Source organism: Equus caballus, chromosome 7, assembly GCF_041296265.1.
Source record: "Equus caballus isolate H_3958 breed thoroughbred chromosome 7, TB-T2T, whole genome shotgun sequence".
NCBI classification, from domain to species: domain Eukaryota; kingdom Metazoa; phylum Chordata; class Mammalia; order Perissodactyla; family Equidae; genus Equus; species Equus caballus.
In genome coordinates this window covers 59,420,547-59,443,737 of record NC_091690.1, presented here as the reverse complement: position 1 = coordinate 59,443,737, position 23,191 = coordinate 59,420,547, and the positions used below count along the sequence as shown (strand labels likewise).

General features: G+C 36.3%; 1 protein-coding gene across 2 annotated transcripts in view; it reads right to left on the bottom strand.

Moving 5' to 3' along the window:
- Positions 1-5,426: 5,426 nt before the first annotated feature.
- Positions 5,427-23,191, bottom strand: part of NOX4 (NADPH oxidase 4) — a 146,413-nt gene continuing 128,648 nt past the window's right edge. For both annotated transcript variants that reach the window (XM_001489131.6, XM_023645592.2), the window contains exons 16-18: positions 19,568-19,636; positions 18,078-18,178; positions 5,427-7,312 (exon numbers count right to left, since the gene is read on the bottom strand). In XM_001489131.6, the coding sequence (XP_001489181.2) occupies positions 7,192-7,312; positions 18,078-18,178; positions 19,568-19,636 (291 nt within the window). In that variant the 3' untranslated portion in view covers positions 5,427-7,191. The remainder of the gene's footprint in view (positions 7,313-18,077; positions 18,179-19,567; positions 19,637-23,191) is intronic.

Sequence of the window (23,191 nt, the reverse complement as noted above, 5' to 3'; positions counted from 1 at the left end):
GAATGCTTATTATGACAGTAGGAAAGTGTCATTACACATTATTGCAGAATGTCATTTTCATTCAGGCAATTTTTCTCCCAATCCACCATAAAAATACACAAACACATGCTCTCTCTCTCCTACACACACAACACGCACACGTACACACATAATTTAAATACAAATATCTACAAAATAATGTGAGCTTTGATGAAAACACATAATGTGAAGTATCTTTGGTAAGAGAAAAAGATAAATTTATTTTATTTCCATCTAGGAAAAAAATAGCTATAATGCAGTGCTTTTTTTTTTTTTTTATAGAATTTTATCTAGCTCTAAGATATAGGCCTTGGTTTTAACTCAGTAGGGGTCTCATGAACACCTGCTTTTCCCTTCACCAAAACTTAAATAAGCAAGATAACTGACATCACCCTCCAGCAATTCCTAGATCGACTGCTATAGATCAATACAGCTATCTCTAGCCAAATTGGGACTGACCAAAATTAGTTAAGAGGAATTCAAAAGACGGTTCTATTGGACATAACAGGCAACTTTGTCTATGGGAATCTCAGCAGACAGACAGCTAGTAGTGCTGATTTGCTTGTGGGTACTTCTCTACTTGCCCAGAAAACACAATTAAATACTCTTTCAGTTATAATGAACTGTGACTGACGGAAGCCTGTGCTTTTACTCACTCAGAACAATGTTTTATTTTTACTGTGTTATCAAAAACCTACGCAGGAAGATTTGCCCAGGAAATGTCTCTTTCTTCACAATTTCTTTGCTCCTCTCCCCCACATTCTTGCCCCACTACATCCCTGGAAAAGGGATGTCGGCAGAGGTAGATATTATACTCATTTTTATGTACATGGTCTAGTACTTTTCAAGGATAAAGGCTGCAAGTCACCTGATTTCTAACGTGGAATCCTGTTCACACTATACACTGGAGGTGGCTGGGTAGAATGATAATACTAGCACACTCTCAGAGTAGAACATAGCTACAGCCAATCATTCCCACTTTGTTTTTTTGAGGAAGATTAGCCCTGAGCTAACATCTCCTGCCAATCGTCTTCTTTTTGCTGAGGAAGACTGGCCCTGAACTAACATCCATGCCCATCTTCCTCTGTTTTATACGTGGGGTGCCTACCACAGCATGGCTTGCCAAGCGGTGCCATGTCCGCACCTGGGATCCGAACAGGCGAACCCCAGGCCACCCAACACGGAACATGCGCACTTAACCGCTGTGCCACCAGGCTGGCCCTATCATTCCCACCTTTTAAAGTGATTTCTATTATTCCCAACTCTGAATTTGAATCAAATTGTAATGAAAAGAGAAAATAAAGTTTCTTGCTAATGCCATTTGGTAACCAGATCATCATCACCTTTAAATAGGATAATTGCACCTGGCGGTACCCGGTTATGTGGTTAATGATGCCAAGATGACTCAAGAGCTGGTGTTTCGCTGAACTGGACAGTCCCTGGGAGTTTGGAGAATAACTGTGCCACACATCGAATCACAAAGTGAGGAGTGCGAGACAGGTCATGTTCCAACATATGTGTGGTAAGATATTTGACATTCCTTTAGGGCTCAGCTGGAGAGGAAAACCTAGAAGAATTAACCGCTTTCTCCCCAGCCAATGTGTTGGCTGCCACATGTTTTTTAGTAAGCAAGCAAGGCCCCCATCTTTGGCATTGTGGAGATTTCTCACCATTAAAATGAATCATATAGTCATCCTAAATTGATAACTAGATTCAAATGAATGTGCTGTTATAGGTGAAGAGATACACTGTTACGATGCAACAGAGAATGTCTGTTTCTGTGTCTGCATTGTTAAGGTTTCATTCCCCTGGTGGAAGGATAAGAGCTGAGAAATACGACCTCTCAACGACAGAATTTTAATGTGTGGTGTATGCAGCTGAAGCAATATATGGCAGCCTCCCCTTCTTTATTGCTATATATATCAGAGCATTTACATATTGCTGGTTCTCACCTAAATGTTGGGATTCTCTAGGTCAACCAGCAGTTCATGAAAGCTCTAATTCTTATGGAAGCCAGATATAGTTCGGATCAATTTAAGGCTCTGCTAAAATTTTAGTGGCAATGACAATGTGAAAGGATCCCTGGAAACAAACCAAACATCCCATTCTTTTACCTTCTTCCAAACCACAGTAATAGCCAGTTTTGTAACACATTTAAGCATCTACTTAGTTATGAAAAGAAAAGGATTTCGTGCCCTGATGTGTCAAAGAACTTTGCTTTCCTTGACTCCCTTTCTTTTCCTTCCTAGTTTTGCTCTATTGAGGCTTTTTTTTTTTTTTTTTTTTTTTTTGAGGACGATCAGCCCTGAGCTAACATCTGCTGCCAATCCTCCTCCTTTTGCTGAGGAAGACTGGCCTGGCCCTGAGCTAACATCTGTGCCCATCTTCCTGTACTTTAGATGTGGGACGCCTGCCTCAGCATGGCCTGCCAAGCGGTGCCGTGTCCACACTGGGGATCCGAACCGGTGAACCACGGGCCGCCAAAGGGGAACGTGCGCACTTAACTGCTGCGCCACCGGGCAGACCCAATCAATTCTTAAACTGTAGCTTAACACTCCGCATTAAGGTTACTGCTGATTTTGCTACAATGTAAAATAAAAGAAGCAATCTGTTTTTAGAGTCTATAAACAAGAATATAAAAATTTTGGATAAGAGGAAATAAAAGTTCTGCATGTTCACTTCAAAAAATTTACTAGTCTTTGTTTTAAAGCAACATTGCTTAACTCTCTGCTAATTTTAAATAATTCACCCGGCCTTTCTTCTCTTCTCTCTTAATGGAGCTCTCTTTGCCAAGTATTGGCAATCTTCTGCTTCGTTTCTTTGGAAAACTTTGTCTAGCTAGCTTTTGCAACTCCATCCTTTGAGAATACTATAGAATGGAATAAAGAAGTTGGGGTAATGAAGGGGAGATTCAGACAGAAGCAAACAGAGAGTTCTCATTGTTCTATGGTGGTTGGAGTAAATGCTCATTATGTTTGATTTCACTTATTTCCTGTCTCACTAGGTTACAAAAAGCTGACTCTTTTCTCCTGAACAAAAAGCACATTATGGTCATGTGAGTAGAGAACAATAGTCATTTTTTTTAACATCAACCTTTCCCTGGGTCGTTAGAAAGCTGGTGAAGTTATACCTTTTGTCTATAAACCTAAATTTAAAATGACAATATTAGCATTTCCTAGAAAATATACTATGATGTATTTCCCCAATACAGAGCTCTGGAGAACACAATCTCTTTAGCACAATTATCTTATTTTAAAACTGATATCTGGAAATAGATTCTAACAGGCAAAGCATAAGACTAACAAATTTGGAATCAGAAGATATATAGGGAAGAAAGGTGTGATTTTCTGCTCTGAATCTGGAATTAACACTCACTACCTTATTTTCCACTCAGCACTAGAGTTTATAGGGAGATTCCGATTAGCAGGACTAGATGTGTCTTATTAAATGCCTATTTCCCGGGGAGGTGGGAAGAACCTTTCAGCAGCAGAGATTACAAAAGCTGAGCTCTGATTTCATCTCTGCAACGAACTCAGTGGATGACTTGGAGCAAATTACTATCTCCTTTCAGGCCTCAGTTGCCTCCACTGCAAAATAACAGTACTCCCAACTTCAGCGGTTGTTTCTTTTTTTTGAGGAAGATTAGCTCTGAGCTAACATCTCCTGCCAATCCTCCTCTTTTTGCTGAGGAAGACTGGCCCTGAGCTAACATCCGTGCCCATCTTCCTCCACTTTCTATGTGGGATGCCTACCACAGCATGGCTTGCCAAGCAGTGCCGTGTCCAGACCCGGGATCCGAACCAGTGAACCCCGGGCAGCTGAAGTGGAACGTGTGAACTTAACCTCTGCGCCACCAGGCCAGCCCCCTAACTTCAGCATTTGATGCTTCTATAATATAACTGGATATGAAAGTGTCCTAGATAGCATAAGAAAAGGGACCTGTTTATCATGAGTAGCACTTAAATATGTATCTCATTGGTTTGTTTAGAAAAATCACTGTTCAGCTGGGTTAATCATCCTTAAGGAAAAAAAGATTTTCTTAAAATTTTTTCTCTTTCATATAATGAACATTCTTCAGCACCAGCATTATCTATTGATGACAAGGGCCCATTTGCCTCTAACAAGCCTCTTTAGCAATCCCTTATAATTTAAAATCCATTTCCTGCTGTGAATGTTTCAAGTAAACACTGATTTGGGGGGTTATAAATAACATGGATATCTAGATTAAATCAATTCAGCTATGCTTTGTCTACATTGCTTCTATTTCTTTAAGTGCCTGTACTTAGCATAATCACCCAACTGGCATTGTAAGTCACTAAATGAAAAAACTATCAATCACTTCATTTTTAACCAAAAAAAAAGCAAACTAAGCCCCAAATGTATATGTGGCGCATGGGTATATGAATCTGAGTATTTTATTATTATTGTTACACAAAATTGCCTTCTCTTGCATGAAGCAAGAGACAGAAGAAGATTAAAAACTGATGAAAGAGTCCATTAGATTCTTTGTTTTGGGGCATAGAAAAAGAATTTCCTTTCCTTTGTCCATAGAGTTAATTTCTTAGTGTAATCCTATAAAAAAATTGATAGTTTCTTCTAAAAAATAAAATCAAAGAAAAGAAAGGTATACAGGGCCAGCCCCATGGCTGAGTGGTTGGGTTCATGCGGTCTGCTTCAGTGGCCCAGGGTTTTGCTGGTTCAGATCCTGGGAACGGACCTAGCACTGCTCATCAAGCCATGCTGAGATAGCATCCCACATAGCAGAGCCACAAAGACTACTAGGATTACAACTATGTAATGAGGGGCTTTGAGCGGAAGAAGAAGAAAAAAAGAAGATTGGCAACAGATGTTAGTTCAGGTGCCAACCTTCAAAAAAAAGAAAAAAAAGAAAGGTACAGGTAGCAAGACCTATAGTGATGATTATTATGTTCAGAGGTTTATAAACTGGGGTCCTTGCTTTTGGAGATTGTTTGTGTCCCCCCCAAATTGTATGTAACGCTTTATATATATATATATATATATATATATATATATATATATATATATATATATATGTCGTGATATTCATTTTTAATCAAGTTCTCAAAAAGACACATCACCCAAAAAAGATGAATAACTATTGATCTGGTCCAAGTGAGAAATCTTAATTCTGGAGTGACAAGTCATTTGCCACAGTCACATCATTAGCCAGTGACACTGACGGCCCCAGAACTCAAAACCTCAAGGTTACTCATGCTAATGTGCACTCAAATAGATTATGTTTGTTACACTTATATCATCTCGTGAAGAAAATCTGGCTGCTTAATTTGTTGCAAAGTTCAAGTGAGTTTATAGAGATTTCAAGGATACCATTACAATTTTTTTATAAGGAGACCAATGATAAATATTCATTTGATTTCTGGAAGAGCTGGATAAAAAATAGAAATTTTAACATTTATTGACATTAAAATGACTCAGTATTGCACATCAAGCATGTACTAACTCAAGTTTCTTTTTGCAAGTTTTTTCTGTTATGTGTTCTTATGAAGGTATCTTTACAATTCTTTTTAATTTACAAAGTGTTACAAGATGTACTGGTTATTAAATATGCCTTCGAAACTAAATCTGTAGCAATATTGTACTTTTTCCATATGTTATTCTAACTCACTTTCCTTCCAAGAAGGGAGAAGAATGAATTCCAAGGAAAGGAAGAAATATCTGTAAGTAATACGTGTATGGGCATTTAATGCTCGATGGTTTAACACAGTTGACTGCTATTGTGAATGAGAGCAAAAAGTGACAGTAGCATTATCATGTTATGTTACATCATGAAAAATTTTAACAAAGGCAAGACAAGCCATGCTGTTGATTTCAGCAATGCATCATATTTGATAGCAATTGATAGATGCCTAAAGAACAAATCAGTAAGTTGTAAAAATGCCTTAATTCTTAAGGTAGTAGATTTTTCCTCTAAGCCCAGATATAATCGCCAGGGAGCATAAACTCAAAGGATCACAGAGTGAGGTCTCAGCAGTGACTTCAAACTCAATAATTCCCTATCAAAACCCAGAATACCAGACAGTGCAACAATAATAATCTTGATTCTGAACTTAAATTCGAATGACTCACGAAATATTTCCTGTCGTGTAGAAAGTGAAAGACAGGTTTCGTGTTCAGGAATGTGACCATACTCTCAATATCTCCAGCATAAATCAAGGTGTGATTTATGAGATTCAAGAGAAAGAACTTCTATGTCAGTGACCACTTTGGTCTCAAAGTGCAAATTAAACAAATCCCCTTAAGAGCCTAAAAACTAAGAAAAACTATGCTGGGAAAAAAAGTAAATAAAAATAATAGAGCCTAAAATGCTGGAAAAGGAAAAAAGCTATTAGTCTATGTATCCCTTTATAATTTATAGTATTAACGTTTTCCTCATTACTATGCAATAGCAATAGATTAAATAAATTGGGGATGAAAAGGACCGATTAAATCCTTGTGTCCAACATGTGCCAAAGGAGGGCAGATTTCCTTAGACAGAGGAAAAAAGAAGGAAAAATATAAAAATAGACGCTATATCAATGTCTGCACAAGGTTCATTCAGCATAAGGTTTACAGATATCAAGTAGAGGCATTAGCATCAGTAGTGAGGGAGATTAGATATTGACGTAAAGTACCCGTATCAATACAGAGTCTCATATTGTATTTTCAAACATCTAATAGATTTGCTTGGAGCTTTTCTAAATCAAAGCTACTCTGTTTATACTCACATAGAAAATGTAATCTGAGCTTCAATGAATTTTTAATTTCATTCAATCTTGCATTTGTTCAACCAAAAACAATTTAAAGAGGACCGAAGCTATCAGCCTCCCAGTGAGCAAGCGCAGCTCCTCACTAGCGAGTTCTTGAATCTGCCATAAAAATCAACGGTGTGCATCTAATAGCTTTCTTTTAATTCGAGCATTGAAAAGTGAATCATCACATCAAATATTCTTCAAAGCCTCTTTGGTTTCCAAATTAAACATGTAATGTGACCTGTCATCTGGCCACATTCTCTGCATTTCCATTTTAAATAATCATAAATAAGAAAATCTTGCTACTCTTTGGCAAGACACAGCTGTTTGATTCAGCCGAGTTTCAAAGTCTCATAAATTGCACTCATTCCTTCTTTAGAGTCCTGGTTCATCTCAAAGGTTTTCAGCTGAAAGATTCTTTATTGTATTCAAATCTTGTCCCATATGTGTTGTTTCGGTTACTCAGTTTATGAAGAGTCTTAGAAATTGAATTGGGTCCGCAGCAAAAAACACCGACTGTTTTCCTGGGAAAAGAGGGGGAGAAAATGGAAAATCAGGTGGAAAATTAGGCAGAATATGACAAGAAGTACGCTTTATGAGCATGTTTAAGTTGTTAGCAAAGTTAACTTCTTGCTTTGCATATTGAAAATAATTTTCCCATTATTCCCAAATGTAAGTGACCACCAGGAAAATATTTTATTTGCCTCATGCTTTTTATACTAGAAATCAGGATAATTCAAAGTATGTAACTATGAGCACATATTTGCTTACAATCAGAGAGTGAACAGTCTGACTTCGCCTTTTCATTAAATGCCATTGTGAGGGCAGAAACCAGATCAAGAACAGCAATTAATGGATGCCCATCCACACTGGACGATGTCAATTCTTCTCCTATTAGATGCTTTACATACATTTTTTCTAAAGATCCCATGTATTTTCATTGGCAATGATGAATAAAAGAAGAGAAAGAAAAGCTATTATCAATTTGAAAGGATAATTTTAAGCAACTAATTTATGTCCACATTGAAACAAAAAGCATATTAATCTGAATACATTTTCTTTTTTATTTATGCACTGCAATAATTGTAACAAATGCCAAGCAGGTTTTATTACTCACTAACATAAAATTTTAGTAGATAAATTATACATATCCCTAACAAATAGACTAAATAAATCCCAGGAAATGACTAGTATTTCACACTGATCTTCCTCCAAAGTTTGTTGATTTGCATTGAATTCTTCCTAGGATATCAAAATGATTAACAATTCATATATCTTGGAGAAATACAGCATGTACTCCTTATCTGAGAATAACTGGTACTAAAAAAAGGGGAATCTATTTAAATGAGTAGCACAAATTTATAATAATAAATACTGAAAAAATGGTTTTATTAAAACTTTTCACCTTGAAAAATGAAACAAAGAACTATGAAAATAGAACTTTTACTTGTAGCCATAACTAGATTTACTCTGTTGAGTTAAAAAAAAACTAGAAAAAAACAAATAATATATGAAAGAAGTATTTTCACATACTGGACCATAGTCAGCCCAAAACTGTGATCCCTGAGAAAAGAGAAAACAACAAGATGAGTCCAGCAACTGTCTCTGCTTATGGCCTGGAGGCAGTCTACAGGCTGCAGCACAGAGGGGAGAAATTCACGCAGAGACGGGTGGTCTCACTGAGTTGAAGAGATAAAGAATGGAGTTCATGAAGGCCAAAGCAGCTAGACTTTGTGGAGCAAAATATGGAAGGGAAGAGACATCTACAGAAAGAAGCTCTGGAGATCTGTAGAGGAATATCCTCAAGTCCTTGTTTGAGTACTACTCTCCTCATGTGTGAGAGGAAACCAAATAAATCTGGGTAAAGAATTACCAGGGAGCAGTATGCCAAACAATTCTCATAGTTTACACAAGGTTCTGAATATTCATATTCCCTCAAACCACAATGGAAAAGATCCATATATTATACGTGGGCAATGGGTAGTGTGCTTGGAAAGGTATCACCTTATTTGCAAGGAGTAGGGAGGATGGTGGTAAAGTTAGCCTTAGACTGAAGGCTGCTCTGGACCTATACTAAGAAAGCTTAAAGGCAAGCATTGAAAAGATCAAACTAAACCCAAGTAAAGAAACTGCATGTCAGGAACAAGTCCAACAATATTGAAAAAACAGATTAAACTTTGGCATTTAATATCTAAACTTCAAGATGTACAGCATTCGATCAAAAATTACCAGAAATGTATACAGCAAGAAACTATGAACTAGAAGTGTTGTGAGCTAAATTTTCTCCCCCAAATTCATATGTTGAAACTGTAACCCTTAGTACCTCAGAATTTGGCTGTATTTTGAGATAGGGCCTTTAAAGACATGATTAAGTTAAAATGAGTCTGTTAGGGTGGATTCTATTCCAATCTGACTAGTGTCCTTATAAGAGCATGCAATTTGGACACACAAAGAAATACCAGAGATGCACATGCACAGAGAAAAGACCAACCACGTGAAGAGGCAACAAGATGGTGGTCATCTGCCAGCCAAGGAGGAAAGTCTCAGAGGAAATCAACATTGCTGGCATCCTAATCTTAGACTTCCAGCCCCCAGAACTGTGAGAAAATAAATTTCTGTTGTTTAATCCATCCAGTCTGTGGGATTTTGTTATGGAAACCCTAGCAAGGAGAAAGATCAGTCAAGGGAAACAGGCCCAGAACGGCAGAAATGATGAAATGATCAGACATGGTCATTGAAACAGTGACGAGAAACATGCTTCATATGTTCAAAGATAAGCATCAACATGATGAGAAGGAGAAGATTTTTTAAAGGTCTAAATGGAAATTCTAGAGATTAAATGCAGTATCTAAAGTGATAAATATACTGATAGGTTAAGAGAAGAACAGGCACTGCAGAAGGAAAGACAAGCAAACGTGAAGACAGCACTAGAACCCATCCAAACGAAAGCAGACAAAGAACAAAAACTGAAAAAAAAAAGTGAACCGAGTCTCAAGGACCTGCAGGACCTGGTTGAACGTACATGTAGTTGTAATCCCAACATGAAAGAACACAGAAGGGAAAGAGAAAAAATATTTGAAGAAATAATTGCCAAAAATTTTACAGATTTAATGAAAACAAACACATAGATCCAAGGATCTAATGAACTCCAAGAAGAATACACACAAAGGAAACCACATAAGGCAACTTATAAGAAAATTCTGAAAACCAGACAGACACAAAGGGAAAAACATAAAAGCAATCAGATGGGGGGAAAAAGACACATTACAAATAATAGAAAATGAAAGATGGACTTCTCGTCACAGACTTTGTAAGTCAGAAGGCAAGGAAGCGACATCTTCAAAGTGCTTAAAGACAAAAGAAAATGTCAACTATTCTATACCAAGCAAATTCTATACCAAACAAAAACAACTTTCAAAAACGAAGATGGGATAAAAACTTTTCACACAAAAGGTGAGAAAATTCATCACCAGCAAACCAGCACTGTAAGGTATATTACAGAAAATTCTTCAGGAAGGAGAATGAAATCAGATGGAAATTTGAATCTACCCAAAGGCATGAAGACCACAAAAATGGTAAATCTGTGAATAAATATAATGCATATTTTGTCTAACTTTTAATCTCTTTAAAATATAATTGATGTTTAAAACAAAAGTACTAACAATGCATTATGAGGGTTACAGCACACGTAGAAGAAGGATGACTAACAGCCAAGGCGATGCAGAAGGAATGGAAGTACTTGAAGTGGTATAATATTATTTGAAGTATACTGTGATAAGCTAATGACGTACACTGCAAACCTAGGACGATGTTTCTCTGATTTCACCTGAGGGACCACAGACCATGGAGAGCTGGGCCCCATCCCTAGAGCTTCTGATTCAGCAGATCTTGGATAGGTTCACAAGTTTGCTTTTCTAACAAGTTTCCAGGTGATGCTGTTCCAAGGAACGCAGTTTGGGAACCAGTGGCTTAAAAAAATCACTAAAAGTGAACTAAAAACAGAGAGATAGAGCTAATATGTCAATATAGGAGAAAAAAATGGAATCACAAAAAATACTCAACCCAAAAGAAGGTAAATGAAGAAAATAAAAAAAGGAAGAATGAGATAAATAGAAAGCAATAGTAAACTGCTGGATTTAAACCCAACCAAAGGGAGCCAAGTACAGTCAATGAGGAAAAGATAGTCTCTTCAATGGTGTTAGGAAAGTTGGATATTCACAAGCAAAAGAATGAAACTAGACCCCTAGCTTACACCCCTCACAAAAATAAACTCGGAAAGAATTAAAGACTTAAATGTAAGACCTGAAACCATAAAACTTCTAGAAGAAAACATAGGGAAAAAGCTCCTTGAATTGGTCTCGGTGATGATTTCATGGATCTGACACCAAAAGTAAAGCAACAAAAGCAAAAACAGACAAGTGGTTCTACATCAAATCAAAAATCTTCTGCACAGGAAAAGAAACAATCAGCAAAATGAAAAGGCAATCTAAAGAATGGGGGAAAAATATTTGCAAACTACATATCTGATGAGGAGTAATAGCCAAAATATATAAGGAACTCATACAACTCAATAGCAAAAAAATTTAAAAGAAACAATGGAATTAAAAAATGGGCAAAGGGGGGCCGGCCCGGTGGTGCGGTGGTTAAGTTTGCACATTCTGCTTTGGCGGCCCAGGGTTCGTTGGTTTGGATCCCGGGTGCAGATATGGCACCGCTTGGCAAGCCATGCTGAGGTAGGCATCCCACATATAAAGTAGAGGAAGATGGGCACGGATGTTAGCTCAGGGCCAGTCTTCCTCAGCAAAAAGAGGACGATTTGCAGGAGATGTTAGCTCAGGGCTAATCTTCCTCAAAAAAAAGGGCAAAGGATGTGAATAGACATTTTTCCAAAAACAATGTTCAAATGGTCAACAGGTACATGAAAAGGTTCTCAACATCACTAATAATCAGGGAAATGCAAATCAAAACCGCAGTGAGATATCACCTCACACCTGTCAGAATGGCTATCATCAAAAAGACAAGAAATAACGGTGAGGATGTGGAGGAAAGGTAACCCTTGTTCACTATTGGTGGGAATGTAAATTGGTACAGTCACTATGGAAAACAGTATGGAAGTTCCTCAAAAAATTAAAAATAGAGCTACAGTATGATCCAGCAATTCCTCTTCTGGGTTTATGTTCAAAGGAAATGAATCACTATCTTGAAGAGATATCTGCATGCCCATGTTCATTGCCAGCATTATTCAGAATAGTCAAGACATTAAAACAACCCTAGTGTCCATCAATTCACGAATGGATAAGGAAAATGTGATGTTACACACACACACACAATGAAATAACCTTAAGCCATAAAAAAGAGAGAAATCCTGCAATTTGCAGCACCATGGACGAACGCTGAGGGTATTATGCTAAGTGAAATAAATCAGACAGAGAAAGACAAATACCGTATTTTCTCACTTATACTTGGAATCTACAAAAACAAACTTATAGAAACAGCAAATAGATTGGTGGTTGCCAAGGGCAGGTGGGGGAGGTAAGGAATGGGTGAAGGCTGACAAAGGGTTACAAACTTCTAGTTGAAAGAATAAGTTCTGGGATGTAATGTACGGCATGGTGACTATAGCTAACAATACTGTGTTGTATATGTGAAAGTTGCTAAGAGAGTAGATATCTTAAAAGTTCGCACCACATACACAGAAAAACTGTAATTATGTGCTGTGATAAATATGCCAACCAACCTTACTGTGATAGTCATTTTGCAATATATACATATATCAATTCATTACACTGCACACATTAAACTTATACAATATTATATGTCAATTATATCTCAATAAAGCTGGACAAAACCAACAATATTTTCTCACCCATGTGACAATAAAAATTATTTTGTAATGAATAAATAATAAAACGTAAATAGTTTAAACAATTGAACTAAATCCTACAAGTAAAAACCTCCAAAATACATGAAACAAAAACTGACAGAACTGTAAAGACCGATAAATGTAGAATTATAGCTGATGACTTCAATACTCTTCTCTCAGTAATTGATAAAACAAGTAACCATAAAATTAGTGTATTGAAGACTTGAATAGCACTATCAACCAACTGGAACTAATTGATATTTATAGAGTGCCCTATTCAAAAACAATGGAACAGAAATTCTTTTTGAGTGAGTGTGGAACATTCATCAAGACAGACCATATTCAGGGCAATAAAGCAGGTCTTGATAAATTTTAAAGGATTGAAATCACAAGAAGTACACTTTCTTACCAAAACCCAATAGAACTAGACATCAAGAACAAAAAGATGTCTGTAAAATCCCCACATATTGGGAATTAAACACCATACTTCTAAATAACCAATGGGTCAAAGAAATCACATGGAAAATTAAAAAACATTTTGAACTATAAAAAAATGAAAATAAAACATACCGAAATTTGTGGGATGTGGCTAACATGGTATTTAGAGGGAAATTTATAGTATTAAACACTTTTATTAGAAAAGAATAAAGTTCTGAAATCAATGACCTAAGGTTCCAGCTTAAGAAACTAGTAGAAGAGCTAATTAAACCCAAAGTGAGCAGAAGGAAGAAAATAATAAAGTATGAAAATAAATTATCTTCTATTTATTAAAATTTAGATGATTAAAACCAGAGCTAAATACAATGGATTACTTAAATTGAATAAAATTGAACTATTAAATTTATACCATTCCCCAAAGTAGTGTGGTTTTCATTAAAATGAAAAGAGAATGCGTCATTTTGTCTGTTTGTATATATTCTCTGTGAACACTGCATTATGACAATAGGATACCATTATTTTCTTTCTTGGCTTCCATAAGGCAATGTTAGAGTCAGTTTTTCAAATTTTGCAGATTTCCTAAAGATCTGCCTTAAATACTTCATAATGAAATCATTATTTTTAAAGCACCCATATATCATTATTACTTTTTTTTCACATTTTGCTTTTCAATTGTTAACTATTTAACTCTAGGAGATCTTTGTGTACTTTAAGGAGTTCCCCAATGTCACTCTCACTAACTTAATGAAATCCTACAAGATTTTCCAAGACCTACAATTAATCTTTGCAATTCATTTGCACTAAATTTGCATTAGGTTGCTACAATCCAACAATCATCTACAGATTTATCTACAAAAACTTGTTGAAATGGGTAGAGAGAGACTTTGATGCTAAGCAGAGGATGTTGTTTGGGGCAGATGTTGGGAACCAATTCCATAAATGTCCAATATATCTGTGCATAGTTTTCCTATTATATGATACTCATTTTTCCATGCTGATTTGTAAGCGTGGGATCTCATATGATGAGAAGTTATTCACTCTTTGGATATTATTCATTCCTTTATTACAGTGAGTGACTCAACACAGGGACACAGGAGCAAATGTGAGAGACCAAACCTAGGTATTCTTGATCTGTATTGTTTTTAAAACATCATGAGGCAGCAAAATACAGATACGGTCTTAAACGTTGCACTCAGTCCGAGAGTAGTAATTCTCTACTCCAAAGTCCACATAAAGTTAATCCCTTATTTCTCCCTTTGTGTAATACATAAATTCAACTATCTTAAGATATGATATACATTTTAATTATAAATAATAGGAAACTAAATTTTGGTTAGGTGTAATAAATAATTTTCTGACAGGTTATTAAATACTGTATGGCTTATAAAGTAATATTTAGAATATCTCTTTATGTTTTTGAAAAATTAGTTATTGATGCTTTTAGTATATTACAGTTAATGATCTGCTGCAACATACATGGTAAACACGACAATTTCTCCAACACTTCACTGTCCTCAAGAAGGACACAGTAAAATAAGATTGCCACTCATTCTATTTGGGACAATGCTATGCTGTAAAGTACATTGAACTTTATAATCAGAAGATGGGATCATGTCTGAATTCTGACTCATTAACCATAGCTTTAGATAAATCGTTATCTTTTTGAGTCCCAGCTTCTTCATTTGTAAAATAATGATGAAAGCAGGGTGACTTCAAAAGCTCCTTCACTTTCCTTGATCATGTAATACCATCATGAAATTCATTTTCTGGATTTCAAAAAGTCATGCAAGGAAGGAACCACTCTCATATACACATACAAAGTAAATCGAGTAAAAATTGATTCAGCCTTTTGGTTTTGCTAAGACTGTACCGAAGTGCGCACACCCTTTAAGCCAGAAATTCCATTTCAAGGATTCTAACCTCCGGCAATACCCTCACAAGAGCATGAGAAAGTGCAAAGATAATTACTACAGCACTGTTTGTAACAGTAAATGACTGGAGGCAACCTAAATATCCATAAGTAGAGTAGTAATGGTCATGTTATCCATATCCTAGAATACTATGAGGTAGAATTACATGAAAATTATCCAGGAACAATATATGACTGTATCTGAAAATCTGAAAAAGACTATATTATTCAATTTTTGTTAAAAAGTTGTTTTATATTTTCAATATATATATTTTATAAGTATGTGTGTGTGTGTATGTGTGTGTGTGTGTGTGTGTGTGTGTGTGTGTGTGTGTGCCAAGGAGAGCTTAAGCAAATTTAAATGTGTATTCTACACAGTTTATTAAACTAATGCCTACTGGTTAATAAATAACCACTTTCCAAATATTAAATTATAGCCTAACATACTGAATTAAAAATGGTTTAATTTATATGCCTCTCTTCTCTATTTTATCTCTATACGTTCTTTCAGCAATTTATGTACCTGAAGTTAACCAAAATTTTACATCTAGAACAAAGTTTTCTGGGGACCGGCCCCGAGGCCTAGTGGTTAAGTTCGGCATGCTCCGCTTCAGCAGCCCAGGTTCAGTTTCCAGGTGCTGACCTACACCACTAGTCAGTGGCCATGCTGTGGCGGTGACCCACATACAAAATAGAAGAAGACTGGTACAGATGTTAGCTCAGAGTGAATCTTCCTCAGCAAAAAGAGATAAATAAAATGAAGGCTTCTATTAAAATAGTTCATTTTTTTCTAGTTAATGAACCCTTAGATGTAGATCCACTCTTTTCCTAAGTATGCTACATAAAAATTATTTTTAAAATAATGCATTTTAGGTGCCTGCCCAGAGCAAATCCGCAAAGCAAAAGTGTTGTACAAAATGTCAACAGTAGATGGCGCACATTTGCTCTTCTTAAACCAGCTTTGCTGGTTCATCTAAAGCACATGAACAACCAACCAGATAAACATAAAAAAATCCCTCTAAATCATGGGCAGTATAACAAATGAGAATTCTTAAGGACTAACCAAAGAAACCAAAATCCCAATCTAATTTCTTGTAAACGATCCTCTACTGTTTTGGGGTTTGGTTTCAGAATTGAGCCAAAAAAAAAAAAGCTGTCAAAGTTTCCAGCACTATACTATGAAAACTAATAAAATAATGTTTGTCAGAGGTCAGCTTAATGCCATTAAAGAGGAAAAGTGTGCGGTGCACAGCAAGACCCAAGTGAGTATGACAAGATTATCACATCTAAGATGGATGATAGTGGAAAAAGATAGCAAAGGAATATAACCAAAACTGGGTTGAAATTTTTTTAAATTCCGTAGTTCACCTTTACCTAAGGCCCTGAAGGACCTCTGCTTTGTAAATAATGCTTTCCTCTTCAACCCAAACTACTTCATCCAGGGAAAGGAAGTATTACAGAAGTGGTTTCAAACACGGCTGCAATGTGAATTACATGGGTAGCTACACTCCTATTTACATTTTGCTTCTTGGGCTCCACACTATTATTCCTAAAACGAAATCTCTGAAGATGGAGTCAAGGGCCATGATGAAGCAGTGGTTCCTTCAATGAATCATAGTCATCCATGAATTTGTTAATTGGGGCTTTTAAATATTCTCCATCTAATAAGCTGCCCCATGCATTTACAATCAAATAACCTTTTTATATTCATCAAAATGTATTTTTATAATTATGGATTAATCAACTATATGTTATTAATTGCAATGATAATTCAATCCAGAAGAAAAAATTAACACTGGAGCTTTATGGTCACAGGGAATTTTATAAATTAAATCTTCAATTTACGTACATTCGTATTGCAGAAGGATATTTAATTTAGCAACACAAGTATGAAAATGTAAAAATATACTGAATTTTGATAAAATTCTGCAGGTTAAACAGGATAGAAATCTAAGTTCAAGCAGAAAAAAGAATGATGTAAAATTTCCCGCTGCTAATGAAAGCTTGTGTATCTTCACAATATGAGGTTGGTATCAAGAAACTATGATATTTAGATTCCATCAGACATGTTGAAAAGAGTTACATCAATTTTAAAATGTCATCATCTGAAATATGTTAGAAATTACAGCCTTTGCAACTATTTAAACTTATGATGAAACTATTTCGATGCCAACTTTAAAATGTGTGAGTGGGTATAAGGTTTTTGAAATGCGTTTAGAATTCTTGTAGATCATTGCCAGGCACCAGGATAAGTTTACAGAAGGCAAATGGGCTGGCCAGTCTGCCCTAAAATGAATGCTTTTCTTCAACAGTGATCTCTTCAGATCCCAGACACAGTCCATAATGCTAAGGTTCTTCACAGGAGTGCAGTCACGCACCACGCAAAGACACTTCAATCAACGACGGACCGCATATATGATAGTGGTCCCATAACACTAGGACCTTATAACCTGGGTGTGTGGTGGGCTACACCACCTAGGTTTGTGTAAGTACACTCTAGGCTGTTCACACAGTGACGAAATTGCCTAACAACACGTTTCCCAGAACACATCCTCATCGCTAAGTGATGCATGATGGCATAGCTTCCTAGAAAAACAAATTATGTTTGGAAATATTCCTGTTTAGAGATCGCACATTACAACTAAGAGTTTTTAAAAATGTATTCATTGTGGTCAAAAAATCTGATTTTTAATTGCATTCATTGTTAGAACTATTTGTAGAGCTCCCTTGTTTGGCAACACAGTTTTGAAAAACCTTTCTAATGACCACCTGATATATACTGAGGGAATGAATACCCACGCTAATATGGGTCGACGCAAATTTAAAAGCAGGTAAGGAGTCTGGTTCATAAATACTTTATAGACTCTTTCTAAGCCAAATTTTAATGATTTGGCATTACAGATACTTGAGGTGGTCCCTGCTTTGTTTCCTCCTTTGAGAGTGATAATTGAGTGTTTAAGTGACTTTGTAATTTGTAAACCCATTACTAATTCATCCTTAAAAACTTCATGTAATGACTTGGGAATATTTTCATTTGATCATTAACCACATGTCAAATTTTCTGAGAAATAGTACTTACCCTCGGTTACATTTTGCTATTTCATCAAATAGGAGTTTCCACCGAGGACGTCCAATAAAAAGTCTTGAATTCAGTGCTTGATATTTTTCTCCAATTATCTTCTGCCAAAAAGAAAGCACTATATTTTATAATGACATAGAGTTGGGCAAATCCCTCATTTCTCTAACATCATTTTTGCTACTGCTGTGGCTTCCTACCAAATTGCCGTGATATAAAGAATGTAAGTATCAAACGGCAACCTATTAAGTAAAGTCATTTAGAAGCATCATTTCCTGTCTCTTTTCCTTTAAAACCCATTTTCTTCTTGAATGCCATTATTACAAATGGCTGATTTTCCTACACTTTCAGTGAATTGCCTCATTTTTAAACAACTTCAAAGAATGCATTCTAATTGCCTACTCTCAAGAAAGGACGCAGCGCATAAACTTTATTGAAGTGTTTTCGCACTGCAAATATAGTTGTCATATCTGGCTCATTATCTGAGTAAAATTTTATAAATTATGATCATAGATTTGAGAAAATGATCCTAGACAAGGCAGCCTAAACAGAAGAGTCTGCAACCTTGGGTCTACCAACAAATAATTTCTAGTGGACCAGTGTTTGCAATTAACAGAATATTAGATCTGAACTGGTGGTGAAGAGTCAGAATGAAGGGAGAAAAGAGGAGAGAGTCCGAGTTCCACGCAGATAAACTGCGAACCAGATATAATTTATGCTCCATACCTTAATTATAGCGATACCAGGAGGAATAATGAGACTGACTAGCTTCATGAGAGCATGAAATATTTTTTACATACTAAGTGGCATAGAAATCTGACTAGAAAAAATAGGGTTAGATTAGTTTTGAAGTAATTCACAAGCATTCCGTTTCTGTATTCAAAGTACGACAGAAAATGCATGATGGAAAATGCTAAAATAAAACTTGTGAAAGCATACACGGCCAGATTTATCCACCTATGCAGCTCTTCAATGTTGTCTGTAAAGATCAGTTTCTTCACCTATGATATCGGGACAGCAATATCATCTACCTCCTGAATCTGTTCAGTGTCTAGCACAGCGTCTAACACAGTAGGTAAACAATGCGTGACGCCTATTATGAGTTTTTTTCGGTTTCCCTTAAAGGGAAATAAGCTTGATTGTGTGTGACCTTATCTTCTCTCTCCACATAAAACCTCCCCTCGATGCACACAACCACAGGACTCTTCACTTATGGATTGATCTCTAGAGGTAAAGGACTTGAGGCGACAGTGAAGAGGAGAGAGATGAACTCAGAAGGTCCGTTCCAGCTTCCTCTGAGGACAGACGAAAGGCGTAATACAGTTGACTTCAAGGACAAGGCACGAATTTTCTGGACACATTCCAGAAGACGCCTTCCTCTGGGAAACTGCTTTTCAAACCACCTGCAGAAATTTTCTTCCAGCACAGCCCCTACAGTAAATCTTCCGTTATCAAGAGGCTTGTTTAATTTACAATAGCATCCAACCACATACCTGTATGCCATCTGTTTGACTGAGGTACAGCTGGATGTTGACATAGTCAGGTCTGTTCTCTTGCCAAAACTGAGAGACATAAAAGTAAATAGACATTAAAATTCTGTCTATACACTCAGACTTCCTCCTCTTCTAACATATGTGATTCTAGGATTTGTTAAGATGTACCCTGTCTAATCACAGTCAACATCTACAAGCAAATGTGTACATATATACAAACATACATACATATGCGCCATATACATGGCAGATTCTAGCATTACCCACCTGTCGCCCACTGGTATAATCAGGTACGATGGTGGTCGTGGAAGGGAATAATTCTCTTTTATCTTTATAGATCAAAATCTAGTATGCTAAATACTATGCTAATATTCCCCTAAATCCTTCCCACATTTCTTATTTTATTCCCTATAAGTCCCTAAATTTCACCCAAGAGTTCACTCATAAAGAACATGATTTTCTAAAAAAAAACAGAAAGTCAATAGTGATACAAACAAAACAAAAACAAACAAACAAAAGGCACTGTTGTCAAACAAACAAACAAAAGGCACTGTTGTCATTCCTACTCCTCCCCCGCAGCACTGGTTTCCCTTGTGTAAGGATGTAGGAGGCAGGAAATACACCTGCTAAAATAAAATAGTCTGGAAAAAATCTCGAACCTTTCATTATCTTGAAAAATAAACTAACTAAAAAGAAATATCACCTGAGGGAGAATAAATTCAACAAAAGGGGTAAAAAGGTTTTTGTTGTCCCTGTATGCTTCCTTTTTCCAGAAGATAAAAATGAATCTATTAACGATTGGCCATGCTCAGACTGACCCCTTGACTTCTGAAATCTACATTTTAAAAAAATATTATTCTTCTTAGGGCCTCCTTTCACCACCCTGAAATAAGGAGAAGCTGAAAGATAAGGAAAAGGCATCAAAAGTAGAAGTGGAACACAGAAAGGAAGAAACACAGTAGAAAGAAAGGAACACGGCAGCCATGCTGTGCTCTTTTGAGAATAGAGATGAGTGTCTGATGTGTGGATCCTAAGGAAAGGCTTAGAAGAGACCAGCGCTTCTTCAATAGCCCAACTATTTCTGGAGCATAGGTAGGCATAGTGGGTTTACTTGAGATGGTAAAGCTTTGCTGGACCTTGTTGCAGCAAAAGGATCAACTGATTTAAAGTATTGTTTCTATACAGTGTGAAAGTAATGATTTTTTTTAAATGGATATATTGCAACTCAAAGTAGAAGTTTCAGGAATGCAAAGGAAGTCATTTTGCAAATAGGGGGTGATTAAGTAGGATTTCATCACCCCTCTGACACTCTTTACAATGGTAAAGGCACCTGGCAAGTAACTAACTAAGAGGCTTGTTTCTATTGCCATTTCTGTCTGGCCCAGAGATTTCTAGAGTTACTCAACTTATCCAGGCCTCAGATTCTTCATCAGGACAATGGTAGGGTTGAATGACATTATCTCACAGGTCTCTTCCAGATCTAAAATTATACATTTTCTAACAGCTGGCAACTCTGAATTATAAAATCCCAATAAAAACATTTACTTGAAAAGTGGTAAGTGATGATTCTCAGCACTCATAATATTCTTAATATATAATCATTAATTACATTCCATCGAATAGTTGTGGCAAGTTACATCCAAACGCTAAATTCATTTTAAGGCCACTTCTGAACAGAATCAGGGTTTATAAATTTTAATTGTGATGAAACTGATAAATTTTAAGGTGCCAGTAATGGACAGCATCTCACAAAACACATGGTTTGTGTTGACTCTTGTCTTAAATGTCTACCAGGATGCTGCTCTGAGATCAAACCAATGACTCCTGCATCAATAACTGGCGTTTGGTGCCCATAGTCCCCAGAGAGGACAGTGCAAATTTAAATAACGTTTTTAAGGATTTCAATGTCTCTATTTTAACTTATCCCTCACTGAAGACAAACAATAATACCCACTAAAGGAACAATTTTCTCCAAGTCCAGACAGCAGGTAAAAGATAAATAAAAGGATGAACACAATCTTGCAAATAGATGAGGATTGTATTATCATGCACTAAGACTGTGTTTTTCATTTTTATTTCTCCTGTCTATCACTCTTCCTTATTTTTCTCACAAATAAAAAATAACAGGATGTAGTCCTGGAAGAATTTTACAGATCACTAATAAGAATGATAGCAATCATTTAGTAAATACCTTCAATATGATAGATTTTGAGATACTTTGGTAAAGCTAAATCTCATGGCAGGCTCTAACTGCTGTTATCCTCATTTACAAACTGAAAGCGTAAATAAGGTTTATAGAGTAGGTTAAGTGATTTATCCACAGTCTCACAGCTAGTATGAGGCAGAGCCACTGCTCCATTGTGTGTGACAGACTCCAAACGCCTGATGTAGCCCTGGCCCCTCACTGTGATTTTTCCAATGTGACCTATAGAGGTGAAGTGACTTGAAGCAAGTCACGTAGCTACTTACTACAGAGCTGGGCCCAGATCACCTGACCTGGCCTTGCACTCTTACCTTAAATCACCAGGTTAGACAATCTGGCCAAGCAAAAACTACCTAAGGTAATCATTTTTTTTTTGTAATCATTTCAGATAGTTTGACACCAAGACCGTGGCTAAGGCAGCGAGAGAGCTATGCCCTAGGAATTCTAGAATAATGTGAAAGGACTCACAGTTGGAACAAGATTGAAAGACTCTATATTTTCATTTAGTTTTCAAAAATACTTTCACCTACCCTCACAGAGACCATATGTAAAGTCACTATGCTTTATTGCTATTGGTCTCTCTCTCTCTCTCTTTACCCCCTCCCTCTCACTTGCTCTCTTGCTAACACACACACACACACACACACACACACACACACACACACTGAACTTTTAACACAGTTGCCAATAGAGAAAATAATAAAAGTCTTTTCTTTTTAACATCCTCCTTGGAGGTGCAATTGAAGGACCAGTGTTCATCTTGCCAGTGTGAAAAATCAAAACAAATATGCAGAGGTGTGTGTGGAAGATAATCATGACCACATTGTTTACATTCGTTTTCAGCTTTTATACTATTTATTCCATGGAATCCTAAAGGTAAAGCACATCCATCAAAAAACTTGAAAAGGAAAGAAAACTTAAATCTTAAGATTAACTCCTTTGAAGATCCAACCACTTACATTCTTTTCTTTCCTTTATTCCTTTCTTTCTCTGCTACTTGTTCTATAAAGCATTTACTATTCAAATTTGCCTTTCCACATCTTGGATCCAATTATAGCCTTTTATTTAAAAAAATATATATATATAGGCTCTATGTATCAGTTAAAAAATATGTAAAAACAATTAGAAAAATGGGGAAAGGTAGAATTAGGAAACCCCAAGAGTAATAAAAGTGGTTGATAATCATAAAAAGAGAGGTTCAATTTCCCTAGCATTCAGGGGAAAATACAATGAGACCCCACTGTTTAAGAGATTGGTAGAAATTTAAAAGATTGGTAATATAATGTTTTGGAATACATTTCCCTTATATTCTTTGGCAGAAATGTAAATTGTTTTAGTTTCTTTGGGGGGTGTTTTGTCAGCATATATTAAAAATTGAAATTAATTCACAACCTCCTTAACACCTCCAACTCAGAAAGTCC